The following is a 14,517-nucleotide window of genomic DNA, read 5'->3' on the forward strand; positions in this document are numbered from 1 at the left end:
TCAGACTGTGGCTAACAGCACCACATCACTTTTTGTTATTACTGTTTTTTTTTAGCTCTCCACCATCTCCTGAGTGCAGATGGGATTCTTGAATACTGAACATTTGGAGAAAAGAGAGGATTTGAGCGAGCTGTGCACGTGTGTGTGTATGTGTGTGCAGTTAGGCATGTCACTGTCTCTGTTATTACATATGAATATATGTGTTTGCACTGCAGCGTGAATGCGCAGCATAAATTGCAATGTGTTTCTGTATGTCTGCCTGTGTTTTGACAGGTGCTTGTCTGTTTACTTGAAGCCAGATTTATTCTTACGTGTAAATGAGGTGTAACAGCAGAGATTTATTTCTTTAACCTGGAATCCATACTTATAAAGTTTGCTCTGGCTAAAGTGCACTTTCTCTTAAATGTAGCAGAATTCATGGTCACATGAAGATCACAAACATGATGACTGGTTATTGTGGGCTGAGTTTGTTTTCTCCTACATGACTCTAAAGACACCAAACAAGTTCAAGACAGACTCAGTTAGCCAATCAGAAGCCAATCTCCCCTGGAAGGCTCGTCCGTGCGAACATCATCACTCTCACAAGTAAATTAACAATGTAAATAGGATAATTTGGCCTTTTAATAATCATCACATGTAAAGTAAATATGTGACATCTAAAGGTAATAATTCACTTTAGTTTGTAGCACAAGTGTCAGCAGGAACATTCATAATGGCTTTCTTGTTCTGTCCCTGTTAACCATGCCATTGTTACACTGACCAACCGCGCACAATGCCAAGACCCTGAAAGTCAAGCAGCCAAATTAAATCCAACCATCATTCATTTCATTTTAAACTGTTCTCCCCCATCTCCCAGTAAAAATATCTTCCCATGAAAGCACAATGTTTGTAGATTTTCTTTTTACAACTCTTGCATTGCAGCGGCTGTATAACTACCTGAAAATAAACACTCAACTACAAATCAGTTTTAATTTGCCAAGTTTAGTTTTGTCTGTAGAGTGTGCAGTCTGAGTGTAGATCCATCTAAAAGGTGTTTTTCACTCCTGAAGACACAAGAAGCTTTCAGCTCTCACCTTTTCTCCTCTCTTTCCCCTCAATTTGCCTCTTTCACCGCTTCCCATGCTCGCTCCTCCTCTTCTCATTTCATCTTTTATCTTCTACTCGCTGTTTCTTTCTCCTTCATTGTGCACCGCTGCCCTGCAGGCATCCCTTTAGTGTTGGCTTACATGCTGGTGAGTTTTTTTTGCCCGACTGTTATATAACTAAATTTAGCATGTTTGAGTCACGTTTTGCCCATAGGTCGGGCTATGCAGTGACGGCTTACATTAATGTGCACCCCAAGGCTCTCCATCCACTCTTAGTCAATGTGTGATAACCTTGCGTTCATCTGGACAGGGTGGGTGGGGGTTGAGCTTGTCGCCCATGAGTGAACGAGCGCACGTGCCTTTCTGTCTCATGACCATCTGCCTTATTGGGTGAAATTGTAGGCTACATGCTGAATATAGTGTTTGTGTATTTATGTCAATGAAATGACTTAAATTCATAACAGAGGCACATACAGATAATAGAGGCTGATTATGTGTGTGTGTGTGTGTGTGTGTGTGTGTGTGTGTGTGTGTGTGTGTGTGTGTGTGTGTGTGTGTGTGTGTGTGTGTGTGTGATAGGAGGTTATCTCTCCAGCAGGTGATGGAGAGGTGTTGAAAGGTATGAATGAGGGAGGCCTCTGTCTGTCCCCCAAACTGTCTGATTTATGTCTTTTACAAGCTCAAAGAAACAAATTTCCCATAAACTACGCACAAATTTTGTTTTGCAGCACCCAAAATAAAGTCTTTTGGTCTGTCACATACATCTAAAATGTTTGGGTTTTGCTATACAAAAGAGATTCTTTCTAGGACCAAGGCCAGTTTACTATGTATAGTTAAACAGAAGGCATATGCAAGAGAAACGAGGCCATAAATGTCATGTTTATTCACTGGGAACATGAATTCTCTCAAAACTAACACAGTTAAACCCCTTTTTATGAGCTGTTTGACGCTAATAATGTCCCTCTTTAAACTTGTAATTTACATTCAAGCAGAAAAAGAACATTTAAATAAATAAAGCTGAAAGGTCAGTGTCACTTTAAATAAAGATCCAAAGCACTGCTGCGAGTAATCTTCCAGCAACACTTCCCCAAACTAGGTTATGTGAGATAATTAGGAAAAGAAATGGTAATTAAACTCATAAATAAAATGATAAAATATCTAAAATGTTATTTTGGGTTTTTTTTATCTTTGTTTTCACTTTCATATTAAATAAGTAAACTAAGTCATGGAATGTCTATTTATCCTTAAGTTATAATAATCTTTACTAACCCTAGCTCCTGCATCCACATCATCGGCGCCATTTAAAGGATGTTTCCATGTAAATGTGCACATTCCTGTGTACTAATAGATACCTGCACACACAAATCAGAGAAGAAGAGTGAGACATATATAACAGGGAGAGAGTGCAAGAAACATGATTCTGGAGCATAACTTGTCTCCATCCAAAAATAAAAGAAAACAAAAGTAGCTCTTAATGTCAAACGTGGCATTTTAACACATTTTGCAGCATCAAAAACTACATTTCTGTTGTGTTATATGTGAGTGAGTCAACAAATGCACAAGCACATGTTGTGTGTTTGGTGTGTGTGTGTGTGTGTGTGTGTGGGGCGGGGGGGGGGGGGGGGGGGTTCTGACCTTGTGATTAACTGCAGCTTTGTAAGTCTGGAAAATCATCGTGGGGCAGAAAGAGCCAGTGGCCAAAACAGACATATCTCTATTTTTAAACGCACACTTTTGTCACAACATCGACTTCCTGCTTGCCATATGGATTCAACGCCAGGACGCTCACTCACAATTTGTCTGTGTTTTTATTCCGATTTGGGGTTTAAAAGGTCTCCTCCATCAGAATTTTATCGTCATCTAAACTCACCAGACGGGTGGAATTCAGAGCTGCGGTAATTGTTCTCAGCCCTTGAAAAAATGGCTGATCTGAGGCAGACTTTCCAAGGTAAAAACATTGCAATTTATAAATGCATATGGATGTTTAGAAATATAAATGGAAATCTTAATTACAACCAACTTATGAGACATAAGATTTTACCAGAATCTTCGGTCAGGTGTTTGTATTTAAAGCCCTTTGTGCGCTATAATCCATGTGTTTTTATTTTTAAAATAGTTATTTTGTTTTATTAACCTTGTTAATGATATATAAAATGATTGTTTTTATTCTAGGTATTATTAAAACTCTAATTATTGCAATTAGCCACAGAGCCTCCCTGGAGCTAAAGCTACTTAAATCCTCACATCGCACCTACACTTGAATATCCCTAATCTGTTTCTTCTGCTCTGCTTCTCCTCACTTCCCTTTTGCAGATGTCAAATGATGGCCCCCGGGACTACAGAAGAGTGGAAGCTGTGTATTTTTTTGTATGTTAGTGGCGCTTCCTGTTTTAGTCAGGATGATCCACCCCTCTACCATTTGTGTTCATTTCATGTGGAAAAGCGTGTTGAAAAATGTGAAATAATGGGAATAATCTTTCCCTTACTAGCCCTGAAATTTGAAACACAGACAAAGCAAAACAAACATTTGGTTACAAAAGACTGAAGATGAAAGTGCTCTGGTAAAAGTGCACTCCAAATAGAGAAAATCTTCTCATCATTACAGGAAATACAGTACTGTGCAACGGCGCCAGACAAAAGGAGCCAGACCTGGCTGTAATTTTTTTTAAAGTTGTCTTCTGCAATAATTCTCAAGGTTTTATGAATGTTTTTCTTTGGACATTGGCTGCTTTTTCACTCACTTTCAGTCCATTCTTTGACCATTTTAATGTGTTTTGTTAGTTCAGCCACTTAACGCTCACCTAAAAATCATCTAAGCATAAAAAGGCATCTAACTCAAGAGATGAACCGGTGTTATATTTATGCATAACCCATTTTAATTACATCTTTAGGCACTTTCTTACTATACTGATTGTCACTGTACTTCTTTTGTTTCTTGCTATATTGTTATTTGTTATATTTGTTGTAATGACCTGGCAGGACCTGAGAAATATATCTGACTCATCAGAAATGAGGGTGACTGTCCAGAAGTAAACATGGTGAAGGCTCTGTCATGGTTTGGGTTCTGCGTTGAGATCTTGTCAAAATTGATGGACTGAAAACATTTGGATCTACCATGCAGTACCATCAGGAAAGCTTGGGACTGAAAGCAGCTTCATTTGTTAGCATTACAGTGATCCCAAACTCACTGCCAATGCAGTGAATACATACCTGAATAGAAAAACACACAATGGAACTCTTTCAGTCGTGAACTTGTGTTCCAAGACCCAAGAGCTCAACATCGTCGCGGCAGTGTACGATCATCTTGACAAAGTACAGAGCAAAAGGCAGCCAACATCCAAAGAAGAGCTCTGAATGCCCTTCAAGAAGCCCGAAGAACTATTCCTGAAGACTGTTTAAAGAAATTACAACAAATCCTGTCTAAGAGAGTTCAGGCTGTGTTTGAAGAATGGAGGTGGTCATACCAAATATTGAATTTCAAGCTCATTACAATTGTATAAACTCTCTCTTTGCCTTGCATACTTTCCATTATGTTTGCACATGTTTCAGTAAATCGCTGCACGTATTTCCCATTTTCCTAACAAAATATGAAGAGAAGAAGAGCGGCTCAAGACTTTTGGACAGTAATCCTTACAGGTTATTTGACCACTTTGTCCAAGGTCTGAATAAAGAGAGATGTTGTCTATCCGCTTGTTTTCATGTATTTTTTTGTGGGTGATACAAAGACTGTTTTAGGTTTATGCTTTCTGCTGACGTTAGCTTTGCAATTTAAAGAAGGGATGTTCCTTCTAAGAAAGAGGAAGTGAGTCGTTGCATGTTAGTCTATTACTCCTCATTCTTTCCCAGACACAAAAACAAAGATGGATGCGTATGAGTTTGTTTTGCCAAGAGAGCAGCTCCCTAAGTGGCCCTTGACCTTGTTGAGCAGCAAGCAGAGGGTCAGGCATGATGTGTGAAGTATGTGTGCATGCTGCTCTGGAGCACCAGTGATTTCTGCTGCTAAATCTGGTTTTGGTTTCACAGAACAATTATGCTTTCAGACTGTGAAAAATGTTGTCATTTCCTAAATGCTGAGCTGAAAGACACAGACACAGAGGTCAACAAGCTTGTTGGTGGAGATCTTGTAATGACGATTATTAGCAAGTTGCAAAGAAGCCTCATTGAGAGGCTCCTCATTCATGAGTGCCAGGACTGAAGTGTTTTTAGATTAGGTTGGATGAGAAATCTCTTTAATCCACTTAGAGACTCATCTGTGGTTTGAAATGTTGGCCTTGGTGAATGTAGGGTTTGTATATCCTGATAGCATAATTAGTATAGCAATGATGACATGGAAACATGTAGTGTGTGTTCTTGGAGTAGTTCAGGGAGTCCTTGTGGACTGTTAAGAGTATTTCTCTTGAAATAAGCGAGTTTATTTTCACATGAGGACCTATGGCCAAGTGGGCTGAAGTTCTATTTGAAAGAGATAATACAGCCTCAGTGTCACGGGAGCAGGCGAGATAAAGAGAAAGGAGGACTCGTTTCGGTATCATGGGGATAATATAAAACACTGGAAAAAGAAAAGTGGAGGGAGAAAAAAGGCGACAGTGAAAAAGTGTCCGCTTATGATAAAAGTCTGTGAAATATGTGTGTAGGAGAGAAAATCAAGAAAGAGAGAAAGAAAAGAAAGCAAGAAAGAGGGACTCCATATGACTCGCACATGGCTGTGGTTGTCTGTTCTGTTCACTTGTTATTCTGACAGACTGAAGACATTAAAACTTGGAGGAAGTAAGAGCAAGGGAGACGGAGGGAGGAAGAGGAGGGAGGAGAGAGGGAGGGTTGGAAGAGGGGGACAGGGTGACTAAGTCAGGAGAAAGGGGAAGTCTTCAAGCAGAAAAAAGAGAGGGAAGGAAAGAGAGGAGAGAAAAGCGAGAGGGTTGCATGTGGCTATCTGAGGTAGCCATTGAGTTATGGAGCGAGACAGAATAGCTGGTAAGTTCAACGTTTTGTTCAGCGTAGCTTCTTTTCTTTTGGTTAGACTTCAGATGGAAGCAGCTTCTTAGCAGTACGGCAGCATTCAGCTATAGCCACCCCACTTGCGTTTGCATTGCTTGATCTGTTGCGGTGGGAGCCGCTGCCCTGTGTCTGTGTGTGTTTGTGTGTCTGTGTGTGTCTGTGTGTGTTTGTGTGCGCGCGTCCGTCTACAGGTCAACTTTAACCTTCTGATCTACGTCTCATAGATGTTGCATGAGCTACAAACCTTCAACTTTTCTTCTTTGTTTATCATTGATTGAACGCACAGCCACAGGTACAGTAGGCTGTAAAGTGCTCAGACTATTTCTATCAGCTCTCGCACACAAAGAGCCAGTGAGTAAATCTCATGTGATGAGCTGTCAAATATGACTTCCCAGAAAGAGAAATCTTCCAGTTGCTGCTGAACTGAAGCTACCAGCTTTGGGTACAGTTGATCCACATACACAGCCCATCAGTAGATAGACAGAGCTGAGTCTCCTTGCTGTCATCACAGCATTTTAAGCTGCACAGCCTAGTTGTCAGATTAGTTCTAGCTGGCACATGCAGTTTATTTTAAATTGAGGGGGATAGGAAGCAGAGCTAATATTCCTGCTAATACGATTTAGCTCTGGAAAGAAAACTCTTTCAACTTTCTTGCATCTGCTGCTACTTAGTTCTCTTCTATTCTATACTCTTTTTAAATGTATAGATTTGCTAAATCTCTAATCTGACTTATTGAGCTTTTTTTAAATAATTAAATCCTGGCATCAAGATGAGCAACAGTCTCTTTAAATCAGGTGTTTGAGCTCAGTGAGTGGCATTATGCATAGACACACATGGCACACCTATCTTTGTTTCCACTTGATGGCACTGTTGCAGTGTCATTTTATCTCCTGCACTGTAGTCACCATTTCTCTCAGTTTGTGAAATTTCCCTTGTGGATGATTCATATTTTACAGCTGAAGTGATTCTTATGGAGGTTGATGAATTTAGTAAAGACTGTCACAATAACTGGGAGGCGGTCACGGGTGGTGTTTTCGAGATATGTGACAGAGCATTGTTTTGCCAACAAGAAAGCATTGTAGTTAGATATGACTTCACCCTGGTCCATGCAAGACTTCCTCTTATTTAAGGAAGTCTTGCATGGCTGTTTCCTGGTTTTCCGTCTGTGCTGTATGGTTTAGTTTGGACCTGTTGTCTTGACAGCTGCCCCAGCCCTTACACCACCCATCGCTGATCCTCTCAGCCTCTGTTTTGTAAATGGTAAGAGCTAAGACTGTGATTGCTTAAAAGTGCAAAAATAATTCTTGTGTGCATTTGTAACACAACCATCTTGTTCCTTTTCTTCATCTGTTTGGGATTGAAGTAATATGTTCAACATGAGATGTCATCTACCATGGCTGTCCTGTATGGTGAACACATTGACTTGTTAGAATTACTTTGAAAATACAACTAAAGGAAAATAAATCAAAGCCTACGACTTGACATAAGAGATGTGTCAAGTTGCTTTATGTGTTAGCATTTAAACTGGAAGGAAATAGCCATCATGACTGTTGCGATTACATTAATTGCAGTATTTTGTGGCCTGTTTAGAATCAAATGACAATAATTCAGTAGATGTAAAAAGGATATTAAATAGGACGGTTAAAGCCCTCTTTGATAGTTTTAAAAAGACAAGTTGATACACTTCCTTTGGGAAATAAGGCAAATAAACATCTCCTCACATTTGTTAAGATCAAGAAGTTTCATCAAGTTCTTGTCTCGACACGTCTTAGTATGATGCATTATATAAACTCTAAACACAAAGTTAGTCTGGTCAGGTTTTGTTAACACAGTGATGACCCAGCAAATTCATCCAAAGCTCAGACTGTGCAATGCTCAGTAGAGTCCAAGCTGCATCTTAGACTCTGCAGGCCTCAGTTAGCATGTTAAATGTTAAAGTTCATGACAGTACAGTTAGAAAAAGACCGAACAAGTATGACTTGTTTGGAAGGGTTCCCAGGAGAAAGCCTCTTTTCACTAAGAAGATCAGGAAAGCACAGCTTGGGGTTTGGAAAGTTGCTACTGAACAAACCACACTACTTGTGTTCTTCTGAGAAGTGGAGATGTCTGGCCACAGTGCACAGCCCCATGTTTGGTAAAAACCAAACATAGCATATCAGCACAAACACCTCATACCAATTGTCAAGCACAGTGGTGGAAGAGCGATGATTTGAGCTTGTTTTGCAGCCACGGGATCAGGGTGCCTTACAGTCAGTGAGTTGACCATAAGACCACATCGGTCCGACAGATAAAGCTTAGGTCATACAACAGGCCAATGATCCCAAGCACAAATCTACAACAGAATGGCTGAAAAAGTATTGAAAAATTGAGGTGTTGCTATGGCCCTGTCAAATTCCAGACATCAGCGTGATAGAAATGCTGTGGTGGGACCTGAAGAGAGCTGTGCATAAATAAATACTTGAAACTTCAATGAACTGAAGGAACACTGTAAAGAAGAGCGGGCCAGAGTTCTTCCACAATGATGTAAGAGATTGATAAAGTTGTACAGAAAAGGATTACTTCAACTTATATCTGCTAAACGAGCTTCTACAGGCTACTGAATCATAGGATGTGCTTTTTCCCTCTGTTTTCAAAAGACTGTATCTATCATTAAAAATGCAGTCCACTTTGTTTGCAACTTTTTGGTTTATGTGAATACGATGTTTGCTTTTCTCCTCAAAGTTATTATATTCTAAAAATGCATCTTAGATGTCTAATTATGTTTGTGGCTATTTATATTCGTAAACATCAGCACGCAACGTTTAGCATTATTTTTTAATTTTAGCCTTCAGATGAATCTGAGCACACAGTCTGCAACTTCTGTCTTTAATTAACTGTTCACTCTTTTAGCACATGCATATGGGGTTGTAGAAGTGCTGTTGTGGTGTATCCACTCTGAGAGCTGTATACCCTCACCCTAAAAGACACGTGCACATAACCTCACCCACATCCACAAATACACATGAACCCAGAGTTGAAGGAAATCAAGGAAATCACTCAGCTCACCATGTTCCATAAAAAAGGTGTACAGGACATCCTCTACGAGTGAACGCCTCGCAGTTCTCCTCCCGCTGCTCTCCCAGTATCTCACCTCATATTGTTTCTTTTATTATTACTTAGTAATGATAAATGAGGGAGCCATGAAAACAGTGCATAGGGTAAAGGAAACTGATAGGGAAGCCCCACCTTCACTCCTCCTGAGAGAGGATTTCTGACAGGTGATGTTACTCAACATGATGGAAACATGGGTTATTATAAGGGTGAGAAAACAGAGATAAACAAACTCCTCTGAAAAGTTCATTCGGGTGCGAACAACTGTACAATAGTGGTAAAGTGTCAAAATATGAACAAAGCGATAGCTGTGTATGGGGAACTTGTGGGAACATTTCATGGACAAAATACTCAGGCTTGCTTTTCATCCCTCATAATGTATGTCTCACCCAAAAACTTAGGAGGCCAATTACTTACACAGGGACTAGCATCCAAGTCTGCAGACCACGACAGCCTCCTGCCACTATAAATTGTCCACGCAAATTTTAAGCCAATTTATCTTACTACGATGGAGACAACATGAATCATTTTATGTTCTCACTAGTTTTTCCAGTGAACAGTCATAGTTAAAGCAAGGCCTTATGTGCCAGTGCTACCCTAGGTGACTGCAAAATGTGCAACTTTGATCCAGGCCTAATGTCAAATCTATATAGAAAACAAAGTGATTAAATTATGTCTTTTTCCTAAGAGTATCTGTGATTTTGCTATGTTAGAAATGCTCTACATCTCCAACACTTCAAAGTAAAAATTGTATTTGTGTTCTTTGAGGCATTGATTATAATATAAATGTGCAATTACATGCAATGTCTCTGGAAAATCCCATCAAGGTGATCTCAGCGTGAATCATTAAATCCCATTCAAACCCCGCTCGTGAAAACATTAAACTGCTCTGGGAATAACGCATTGCTTAAAGGGTTGAACACTCGCGCACAGGTAAAAGACACAAAGCAAACAGTTCTGGTGTCTTTCACTGCCAAAGAGACAGGACGCTGAATGATTCGGGCTCGGTTTGTTACAGAGCTCTTTCAGGGACACGGACCCGCAGACACTCACAAACAAACCTGCGCCTGCAGTTACAGTCAGTTTACACAAAGGCACATTTTCATGTAATGTTACTCACAGATTTGTCACTCCAGATGTCACTCTGGATTTTTGAGCTCATGCTGTTGCCCTGCCTGGATTGTGTATCCATGTTTGGATAAATACACACAAGCTTAAATGAGGTGTGTGTTTCACAAGCCGTGTGTCCTTTAGTGCAACTGCTACAGAATCATGTTGCATATTGTCCACAGTGCAGCACAAAATCTACAGTCAGCATACAGAGAGAGCCCACACACACACACACACACACACACACACACACACACACACACACACACACACACTAATATACACTATAAAGACCTGAACACACAGCTTAATCATTACTTTGCTCTGTCCTTTATTAAGGTGGACTTAAAGCTCAACACGTGAAAATAAATGTTAATATTTTACAATTGGATTTGGACACTGCATGTGCTGTGCTCTGTTTTTTGTCCTGAGACACCTTCACAGCAGTTGTATGAAGTAATGACACTGCACCACAAACACACAGTGTTATTCTGTGTTACTGTTGACCTCTCGGGTGTTAGGGTTAGGGGCCACTGGGTGGGCTTGGCACCCAGTGCACCTTAAAATGAAGCTTTTCATTCAGATAGGATTCCGCGAATGCTTCTTAAAAGCTGTAAATGTGCCACGCAACACTTAAGCCTCTTTGTCCATTCTTGTGGTGAAAGACGCCATTTAATTTGTGATACCTAATGTGTGACACTGAAGTAGGAAATACCAGCTTCCTGTGGTTTATTCTTTAGTTTTGGGTTTCCCTTCAATGCCAGTCGGGAATCATCTGCTACATTAATGCTTATGACCGCTACCATTAGTGTGGAAACTGTAAAACTAACCCAGGATCAGAGTGTATTTGCCACAATTCTCATTTGCAGTCATTCCTGTCTCCAAACAGGAAGTTGTGATAAGCTGCTCACTCATGACCAATCATCAATTATCGTGATAGCATCACTGCTGCATTGACTCCGCAGTAGATTCCCGCATAAGAAATCCAGTAGGACGTCCCACAGGGAGACAGTGGAAGTGGTTAAGTAAACGCATGGCTAACTTTGATATTTCACCACTTTGGGTTGTTTTGTCAGCACCTTTTCAACACGATTTCTCTATCGCTACAAAGATCAGTCACCAAATTGGTTAGAGCAGCCTCAAGGACGAGCAATGTAACCATATCTACCACATCAAAAAGCAGGCTTTTCATCAGTGCCACTGCCAGCAGAAGTGCAGTAGTGCTATATTACCTGTGTCCACGGAGCTTGAATTCCCATGTTTCTCCTGATAACACAGTCACACAAGGCGGGCTGGTGCACAAATCACTTGCTGATTGCCCTGAGGCGCCATTGTATATCCCTAATGTCAACTTTCTCCAGGAAGTCTCTCAGGTTTTCGTGTCACAGGAAAGCAGCTACTCCTGAAGTGACTGCACTCTAATTAACATGTCAGCCAGTTTTAGAGGTTGTTTACCCAAAACTGAAACCTCAAAGGCTCACTTTAACTGTAGTCCCGCTCTAGCTGTGCCAGAATGAAGGTATTCTTTATGAAGGTGATCATAACAGCCACAGTTGTAACAAAGATGTCTGATCTGAGTTTAATTTGGTTTTTGACATGCTGTCCACTTCGGCTCTCAGAGCTGTTCAGAGGCTGACTGAGGAAATCACACCTCAGGTTGGTTGGTTGGTTGGAAAGGGTCTCAGAGTGACGTCTGTTGTCTACATGAGTGTGCATGTATGAGTGTGTGGGGGGCAGGGGAAACACACGTACACAGGACATTTGGGAGAAGGGTGGGTGTGTAACTACAGGGAGGAGGAGAAGGGAGGAGGCTTGCCTTTTCTCTCTCTCTCTGAAGTCTGAATGCAGCAACATAGAGAAGTTGGTGGGAAGTCAGAGAGAAACAGCTGATACTTTAAGAGAAACTTGTGGGCTCCGACTTGTTTCACACTGATTCTATTTTTGAGTTTGTTCAAAAGCAACAAACTTTCTTTAGAAGTTGAAAGAAAAGGTTTCTGCCTGAAAAAATGTCTGATTCTGGAGTCAACCCACACTTGGAGGGAATTATTTCAGATTTTGAAGGTTTGTTATGTATTTTTCTGCATTTCTTTCACTCCATCTGTAAGACATTTTCATTGGCTAAAGGCTAAAATTGATCAATAGGTGGTGTTAATGTACATTGTGCTTTTCTTAGTTTCAAATATGTTTCTGTGGGCGGGGGCACTTGTGCATGTATTTAAAAAAACAAAACAAAAAAACATAGCGCTGGATGGATGCTAGCTTCCTGTACCTTTTGTCTGTTATTGATTATACTGAGGTTACAGCAATAACAGAAAGAAACGCAGTATTGAGACGACACAATACCATCACCGGAAAGCCTTCAGCTGTAAACACTGAAAGGGAGACAGTGAAAACCTCAGCAGTAAGAACTAACATCTGTCTAACCCCTCATAAAAAAACTCACAACTCTGTCTCTGTTTGTCAAGCCAGTGTGGAACTAGCACTGATTGCCTTTGTCCTCCTTTTCCTCTGCTATTCTGTCTTTCTTCCTTCCTCCTCGCTTGTTTCTTTCCTGTTCCTCCTCCTGTCAGTTCCTACAGCTGCTGTTTGGCCTGATGCTTACCGTCAGACGTCATGGGCTGATGCTGACTTCTGTATCCTTGAGATTGACCAGATTATTGAAATTACACTTGTGTTTGAATTGTTTAAGTAAAGCAACTTCTACCCAGTAATCTGGTTTACAGTGATTTGATACAGCTTTGATGCAGTTAAGCTGTAGACGGGGATAATATCCATAGATTCAAAAAATATAAGGCGGTATAACTGTTTCATGCTTATTGTGTGTTGTGTCCCGGCACTCTTTCAGAGGTATTTACATATGAGCTTGTTTTGGTCACATTCAGCTAAGGATTTTTTTTCTTTAAAACACTTTTTCAATTATATAAGAAAAGTCTCATCCACTGAATTGAATGCACCGATGCAGAAATTAGACAGACACTGGCAGCAGATGCTTTGCATTGGGGCCTCTGTGGATTAGGCTTGTTAGGACGCATCCCATGGATGCTTGATCAGATTGGGATCTGTGGAGTTTGGAGGATGGGTCAAGCCTGGGTGTTTCTCGTTTCCCTTCTTGAGCCTTTTTTGCTGTTTCACAAGCTGCATTCTCTTGCTGAGACCACTGCCTCTGGGGAGTGTCATTACCGTGGCGGGGTGTGCTAGGTCTGTAACAGCTTTTAGATTGATGAAACGCCTCAAAGTAACATCCAGATGAATGTGTACTTTGCATTGGTGGTTTTAATGTTGTGGCCATTCAATGTGTTATTACACTGACTACATTTTCCATTCAGGGTAGAGAAAGCTGCACAGCAAACACTTGACTGAGTAAATCCCCATTTTACCCCACATCATTATGCTTTACAGTGCATTGCACTCCACTATATTTCACACTGAGGAGGAAATGGGTACCGAAACAAAAAGGCAATTGAATTGGTGAACACACTGAAGATGTAATAATTCCTCTTCGGATAGACCCAATAATGGAATATGGGTGACTGAAACGTCCATAGAAACTACACACTGAAATAATATTATGAATTTCTGAAAGGAAGAGAACGTATCTGTCTAACCTTAGGAACAAGTCCATATTTATATATTCACAGAGACGTTTGAACAGTGGGCCTCTCATGTTTCTTCCAGCCTAAACAGAGCCAAGACATTTAGGCACATTATCTGCTTACAGGTGCAACATTTTTGTCCCGCGTGACATGCATAGACAGAGAGGAAATTAACATCGAAATGAACAGAGTGTCTGTGTGTGGCACATTTTCCAAACTTGGCAGAGTGTGTTATTAAGTTGGTATGAGTGGATTATGTGCATATATGCAACACATTCTTTACTGTTCTCTGTGGTCCTGTTCATTCTGAGGCAGACATATTACAGTGCAGGTGGTAAGTTATTGCTAATATGCCAGTTAGATAGAGCAGAGATTTCTTTAAGTATTGTATGCTTGGATTCTCTGACCTGCAAGGAATTCGATTCCAGCCCCGTGTTAGTGAATCTGCGTTTGCTGCTTGTGACATCATCACACCCAGAGGCTAGAGATACAGCTGACAGCGCTGGATCGTCACATCCTTTATCTGTTAGTTTAGTGGCAGATTCAGTGCACCTGCTTCGTTTAAAGAATTCTTTTTTTGCTGCGGCATCTTCTAATGTGTGTTGTGTGATTCATCTTGCAAAAAGTTCTTCATTTGAACATCA

At 40.6% G+C, this 14,517-nt stretch overlaps 1 protein-coding gene across 3 annotated transcripts in view; it reads left to right on the plus strand.

Moving 5' to 3' along the window:
• septin9b (septin 9b) overlaps positions 1-14,517 on the plus strand; it is a 77,700-nt gene that overhangs the window by 8,876 nt on the left and 54,307 nt on the right. The window contains exon 1 of one of the 3 annotated variants that reach the window (XM_026170577.2): positions 5,916-6,056. The exons of 1 other annotated variant lie outside the window; for it this stretch is intronic. In XM_026170577.2, coding sequence (XP_026026362.2) covers positions 6,035-6,056 — 22 coding nt within the window. In that variant the 5' untranslated portion in view covers positions 5,916-6,034. Of the gene's footprint in view, positions 1-5,915; positions 6,057-12,094; positions 12,342-14,517 lie in introns of those variants that run through there. One more of the 3 variants, XM_026170575.2, reaches the window with a different exon arrangement.

This window comes from Astatotilapia calliptera, chromosome 6, assembly GCF_964374335.1.
Source record: "Astatotilapia calliptera chromosome 6, fAstCal68.1, whole genome shotgun sequence".
Classification (NCBI taxonomy): domain Eukaryota; kingdom Metazoa; phylum Chordata; class Actinopteri; order Cichliformes; family Cichlidae; genus Astatotilapia; species Astatotilapia calliptera.